The 6,892-nt window shown below is 44.6% G+C and overlaps 1 protein-coding gene across 1 annotated transcript in view; it reads left to right on the top strand.

Moving 5' to 3' along the window:
* LOC108800213 (pancreatic lipase-related protein 2-like) overlaps window positions 1-6,892 on the top strand; it is a 9,698-nt gene that overhangs the window by 1,548 nt on the left and 1,258 nt on the right. Inside the window, exons 3-11 of the mRNA XM_018572177.1 lie at window positions 2,945-3,070; window positions 3,145-3,279; window positions 3,469-3,577; window positions 4,186-4,311; window positions 4,723-4,848; window positions 4,926-5,044; window positions 5,532-5,670; window positions 6,295-6,409; window positions 6,481-6,648. Coding sequence (XP_018427679.1) covers window positions 2,945-3,070; window positions 3,145-3,279; window positions 3,469-3,577; window positions 4,186-4,311; window positions 4,723-4,848; window positions 4,926-5,044; window positions 5,532-5,670; window positions 6,295-6,409; window positions 6,481-6,648 — 1,163 coding nt within the window. The remainder of the gene's footprint in view (window positions 1-2,944; window positions 3,071-3,144; window positions 3,280-3,468; window positions 3,578-4,185; window positions 4,312-4,722; window positions 4,849-4,925; window positions 5,045-5,531; window positions 5,671-6,294; window positions 6,410-6,480; window positions 6,649-6,892) is intronic.

Here is a 6,892-nt window from a genome sequence, read left to right as displayed (position 1 = left end):
CAGGGTTAAAACTAACCCTGCCGCTCCGTGTACACAGTGAGAGGGAGAGCTATGCCGTGCTCTTCCCCTCTCACCTGTCACAGGAGTTCCAGCACAGCGCTGCGCTAGAACTCTTGTATTGGAGGTGATGGGGTCAATAAAGAGAACCTGTCACCTCCAATTGCTATCACACAGGGGATTGTTTCCTCCTGTGTGATAGCAATAAAGTTTTAAGTGAAGAAAAATTGATAAAAAATAATAAAAAAATAAATAATAACTTTAAAAAAAGTGATTTTAAAAAGTAAAAAATAAGAATAATATTAAATAAGAAAATTATTATGAAAAATAAATCAACAATAAGATAGAAAATTATAAAAAAAATAAATAAAACAAAAAAAAGTGAAAAAAATAATAAAAAAATAAAGAAACCATAATAAAATTAGACCTAAACACTGCCATCCGGTTCCATTTTCCATTGATTGGAGGGGGGGGGGCTTGGGAGGGGGCGCATTGCGGAACTTGGCCTTGGGGCGGCAGGGAGAGCAAATCCGGCCCTGGTCACAGGACAGAACATGAGATAAAATTGTGGTTGGGGATTCTTTCAATGGGGACGCCTATTTGATTGAAGGGATTTCCTTCCATGTCTCTGGGACAAGAAATGAGAATTTCCCCAGTGGGGCAAACACCAAAAAAAAAAGCATTGATTCTAGAGGCACTTAAATGGCACAACCCTCAAAACACACTGGGTGCTCATTGTGGAAAGAATCTCAATGCGGTTGGCACTTTTGCTGAACAATTGTCTTCCTGAAAGCTTTAAAGGAGAACTATGAGGGGGACTGCCACAGGTCGGCTCAGTAGATCGGGAGGTGAGCGAACACATACCGGCGTTCGCTCACTTCTCGATCTGTCACAGCTCTCTGCCGTTACAGGGGAGGGGCTGGATTCCCCCCTCCCCGCTCCGATCCTCCAGCGCTGACTGGCGGATCGGACGGGGGAGGGGGCGGGTACAGCTGGTTCTGCCTCTAGATAGGCAGAGCCAGCTGTCACTCACGCAGCTGGGCGGATCCAGGAACAATTGTTGGGATCCGCTTCAGCTGCGGTGTCTCGGTATACCGCGAGCTGTAGCTCCCTATATACTGAGCCTAGGGTGGCGGGAGGACGCTAGTTTGTGTCCTCCCGTCTCCCTAAGGAGAACTATGGGGAAAAACACTGACCCCATAGTTCAAGGGCTTGTTCACACCAATGCAGAGCAGTTACAGAACGTATCCGCTGTATTCCAATGGTATTTTGTGCTCTAGTTCACACCATAGCATTCAGTTCCGAAGCATGTGGAAAAACTGCAGCATGCCCTATAATTAGTTTTTTCCTGCTCTGGAACGCAGTGAAAGCCCATTTTAGGCTTAAAAAAACAAATGTGTCAGAACGCACTGCATATGGAGATCTGGTCCAAATTTGTTGTGAACAAGGCCTAAAGCAGGGGTCTCAAACCTCCAGCTGTGGTGGAACTACAAATCCCATGAGGCATTGCAAGGTTATCAGACAGAACTCCCAAAGAGAAATGCATCATGAGATTTGTAGTTGCTCCACAGCTGGAGGGCCGGAGGTTTGAGACCCCCTGCCCTAAAGGCTGAGTGCCCTCACAATGCAGTGCATGGGACGCATTGACAAGCTTTAAAGTAACAAATGGGCTGAAACGCACACCAGTCTGTAGAAGGTTTGCATTACACATGACGCCATACTGGTGCTGAGGTGGGTTACAGCACATGTGCGTTGGAGTGCTATGTGCAAGGGCATAACGGCCCACAATGCATTAGGGTAGTTTACACTGCTAATTGCAGGATGGGAAAAGGGGTCACCAAACACTAGACCTCATATGGCCATATTACGTTTTGTATTGCCAGGAAACGTTGACACCCTTTTTTTAGCTGATTTTAAAACGCTTCTCCCATTACTAGCTACCACTCGCGTGGTGGTCATCCCCTGTCAGTGACCTAAAACCTGTTTTTTTTTTTTTTTACCAACTGCATGCATAGAGTATAACTTTGGAATGGTAGTGGCTGTATGATGTACCTTTGACATCTTTTAATCTGACTATCAAATAAGTTTAAAAACTGCACTTTTGGGTCTCTCCACGCTCTTGGCACATGACTCTCCACCAAGAAGCCTTAAGTGCCAGCTGGAAGTTTTATACCAAACCTATGTATGAATAGTCAGTTTGCCTGACTAAACTTTGTGTAGTCCTGAACATTGAGGTAAATTGCCTTTTGTTGATTTAAGCAGAGTAAGCAGTCAGTTTGTTGCTGAAGTTGGATTTGGTAGAAGGTAAACCAAGCTGGCTGCCATTGGTATGGAAGGGTGTGCAGGATGCATGACACTCAAAAGGGGGGCCATCAAAGCTTTGATAACAAGCCATATCTGCAATGGCTACCGCTGCATTAGGTGGACTTCACAGGGCCCATTTTATACAGTGGTAAAGCCATACCACTCTAAGAACTTGTAATGCAACGTGCTTGTCACTCAAAGGAATCCTAATTAAATGTGGGTGAAAATAGGTGGGTGAGCTGGTGACGTGGCCTGTTGGTCATGTCATTGGTTCTCCCTAATCACCTCTGTTAAGCAGAGAATTCCGTGAGGTAGAATTATACGGTGGCCAACATATCAATGGGTTGTGCAATGCAAGCTGTTGTATTGATGTTGCAGAATATAACTGAGCTACGTGTGTGTGCCTAGAAAGACACTAGCTTCTAAAAACAAAACTTTACAAAACTTGAAACAAGCCTTTCCTATGGAGCCATGTGAAGAATATTACATCCTGCAACACCAAGAATGTCCTTTTCATTCCCAATGGCTGAATGTTGTGATTTTTTTATTTTTATTTTAATTTTTTTGTGGCACAACAAATGCCCCATTTCTCTCATCCCTAGTAGCTGAGAACTGCACTGTATCTGATGAATATCTCTTCCAGGTGATCAGAGCTCTCAACGTCTCCTCAGTCTTTGGCACCAACTTTAAGCCCAGTCTGAAATCTTTATTCATCATCCATGGCTTTGTAGAGACGGGGGACAAGCAGTGGCTGGTAGAGATGTGTCAGGTCAGTGTGGCTGCAGGGAAGAGGACCTGGCTGATGACTTCTGACCTGTTTTACATGATTCTCCTCTGTTGTAGACTCTTCTGAAGGTCTCCGATGTGAACTGTTTCTGTGTAGACTGGCGCGGAGGATCATTTGCCCTCTACACACAATCTGCCAACAATGTCCGTGTGGTTGGAGCAGAAATTGCCTATTTCTTGAACTTTCTTCAGGTATGTACCATGCTGGCAAGTCAAGATACATGGCCAGACGCTTGTGGTTTCATTCTACCCTCATCTCTGGCTCTTGACAGAAATTTAATTGTGAGGTTTGTAGTAAATTGCAAACAAATTTTGCAGTTGCATTGACTTTTTCATATGTTGGGGCTTGATAAGTCAACTGATAGTTCTCCCCTCTCTCAGGCAGTGTATGACTACCACATGTCTGATGTCTACCTGGTCGGGCACAGCCTGGGGGCACACGTTGCTGGTGAAGCTGGAAAGAGACAGAAGGGAATTGGAAGAGCTTCTGGTAGGTGGGGGCATAGTTCCTGGTGCTTGAAGAATCTTTTTGAGGGTGACTCATCAATCTAAAGGTCTAGTAGATGTGTACTTGGTCAGTCATATTTCATTCAAAGGAGAGTTCAGTGGGTTTGGTAGTTAAACTTCTTCAAACTAAGCTCTTTGAAGCTGGACATGGGCAAATGGCTAAAAACAAGAGGGGAAGGCTGGCTTGGCAAGGTTTTTCTTGTCAATTTAATCCTGAAATTGGTTCTGCCACCGCACAATTCAAACCAATCTCGGGGGCTGGTGGACTTGCTGCAGTTATTACCACTTGTAGATCTTCCATCTCCATTCTGTGGTTGAACTGTGAAGTGTCATAGTCGGCTAACTTGTCACTCTCTCCTATCAGCATGTCACATTGTACTTGACCTGCATAACCTTGCAATGCAGCACCCCAGCAGGGCATTCAAACCTGCATTTGTGGTGTCAGTGAATAGTGACCGATGTGTCGAAGTGCTATTCAGAACGATTAACATGGCAATAAACAGATATTCAGCACTTGTAAAGGGGCCCTTAAAGGATGTTTTTTAGACATGTCTCTGCAGATTTTCACTTTATCCTTGTTTAATATCGCAGGATTGGATCCAGCTGGTCCCTACTTTGAAAACACCCCACCCAGTGTGAGACTGGACCCTACAGATGCGCTCTTTGTTGATGTAATTCACACAGATGGGTCATCTATGGCTCTCCTTGGTAAGTTTGGCTTCTGCACGGTGTCCTCGAACATTCTCATTTGAGAGTCTACTTTCAATGGCAGCCAACCAAGGGGTTGGGATGACCTGAAGTCTTTAGAAGAACTGTCGGGGCATATTGAAGACCGCAGCTCAGCACTGATTTAACTGGCTCAGCACTGATTTACCTAAAATAAGACCAATTTCCTTGTGTTCCTATTGCACTTTTGGCAAGATGCCCATGCTACTTTGCATGTGATTCTTTCCATAAGGGGGGGGGTGAATTTTGCTGCAATGGCTGTTTGCCCTAATGAGAGCCCCACAGCTGTTCAACAAGGCAAAACACCCACCTGGCTTGCCTACACTTACTAGTTTGAATGAACTATGCAACTTGATTGGAGTTGGTCTGACAGCATCTCTAACTTTGTATTTGTGGTTTCAGGTTTTGTTGGTTTTGGCATGAAGCAGACGGTTGGTAATGTTGACTTCTTCCCCAATGGTGGTAAACGGATGCCCGGCTGTGACCAAATATTTCCCATACATGGCAATCTTGATGATGTAATTGAAGGTAACACGGAAGCTCCTATCTTACTGTGTGCACTGTTGTGGTTAACCATGATTACAACGACTCGACTTGCTTTTCAGGACTATATGGGAAGGTCTTTTGTAGCCACCAAATGAGTGTCAAGTTCTTTACAGAGAGCATTCTGAGACCTGATGGCTTCATTGGTTACCCTGCTTCATCATACAGTGCCTTTCAAGAGGTCAGTCTTCCCAAGCCATTACAGCAACAAATGTACTAATTTATTTTTTTGGGGCGGAGGGGGTGATGAAAGTTTTTTTGCATAAACAAAAACTGACCATACGGAAGAACAGTTGTCTGTTTAAATTGTTAACACTCTTATCTGCAACTTTTGTTGGACAGCTTTAGTCTGATAAAGGAAGGTGAAAAGTTAGACTTACTGGCAGGATCTCCAGGTAAAAATAAAGTGGGTAGGAGGGGAAGCCTAAATCGGGGGGAGGACAACATGCAAATCATTCAACAGGGATCAGTTCTGGTGAGCTGTCTACAGGGCTTTTCCCACTGGAAGGATAAACTTCCCAATGGGGCTTTTAGCTGAACCTTTAAGTTGCATAAACATTGATACTGATGCCCCAATAATAGGACCATAGTTTGAACTCCAGAAATGTTACGGTCAACGAATGCCATCTAATATATTTTGTGGGTAACTTTAAAACTTTTCCCAACAGGGATCTGGGTTCCCATGCACCAATGTAAGTTGTGCCTGCATGGGGTACAAGGCGGATGAATATGCGCTTGGTCTTGGTGACGACTCTACAATCAGCCAGAAATTTTTCCTGAACACTGGAGACCCGTCAAACTTCCTGCGTAAGTTCCTTGTAGACATGTGCACCAGCAAAAAATTTGTTTATACATTGAGGCATGAAAGATGCAGATACAAAGAATCAGAATACACATTTTGCTACTGACTTGGGTCTCGCGTAGCCTCCGTTATCCTGTGACCTGTGTCCCTTACTAGAAGTGCATTAGTCTAGTCACTGAGCCCTCCATACATTTAAAAATCTATAAATGGTGGTTTGATTCCTCTCGAGCACTCAGGATGGTGGGAATACTTCATGGTAGGAAGTTGGATGTCCATACACTTTGTGGGCCAGGTTGCTATGCTTTAGACTTTGAGGGGTGGGGGTGGGGTAAAACTGACTTGTGGAAGTGAAAATGACCTCCTTGTTGGTGTCAGGAGGCATCTTGCAGTACTGGTGGAAGGGAATAGTGCTCCAGTGGGAAGCCTAGTACCTCATTGTTTGTACTGGTGGGTTAAATGATGCCCCAAGGGCAAGTTAAAGGGAAGCAAATGGGGGACCACTGCTTTAAAAAAGTCAATTGTCAAATCCTACAATGTTCATTGGCTGGCCAAGGCTTCTCAATGTGTGTTTTAAAATGACTACCTGTAATATGAAGGGTCCTCCTGATGAATGCTTTGTAATGTTACAGGCTGGAGATACCGGGTGACGGTTCGTGTAGCTGTCGAGACTGTAGCTGTGATGGGAACATTTGGAGTATCTCTCTGTAGGCAGGAGATCTGTACCAGTCATCTTACAGTTCACAGGTATTTGGTTTAATTGGCCTGTCCAAAGCTCCAGACTGTACAACAAGTAATCTTTGCTTTTTCTCCTGCAGTGGAGTCATCCTGTCTTCAAGGTCATACACAACATTTGTTGATGCGGACGCTGATGTTGATCCGGTGCAGAGGGTAGTGTTCTCCTGGAAGAAAGTAGCCCCTCTATTCCTAGAGCCATCACTGGGTGCCTCAGATGTGACTTTGTATTACGGGCCAAGTGGACAAATGTATGTATGCAAGCTCTGCACTCCTCACATTCTGAGTCAACTGTAAACAAGCCTAACCTCACAGCCTCAGTGTTGGCACACAGTGGCTTCTGTATCCATTTGCTGAGGGTAATGGATGCATGGTAGAGTAGTTGGGGTAACATTCCCACCAGAGAACTGAAGCCTTGCACACTAAAGACTGACTAAGCCTGTATCTTGCTAGCTTTGGACAACAGACTTTCCGCTTGTGGTCAGTCCAGACATC

Source organism: Nanorana parkeri, unplaced genomic scaffold (assembly GCF_000935625.1).
Source record: "Nanorana parkeri isolate BGI_ZX_2015 unplaced genomic scaffold, ASM93562v1 scaffold1958, whole genome shotgun sequence".
Classification (NCBI taxonomy): domain Eukaryota; kingdom Metazoa; phylum Chordata; class Amphibia; order Anura; family Dicroglossidae; genus Nanorana; species Nanorana parkeri.
Note: the sequence above shows the minus strand (reverse complement) of the source record. Positions and strands in the feature narration are given on the sequence as shown.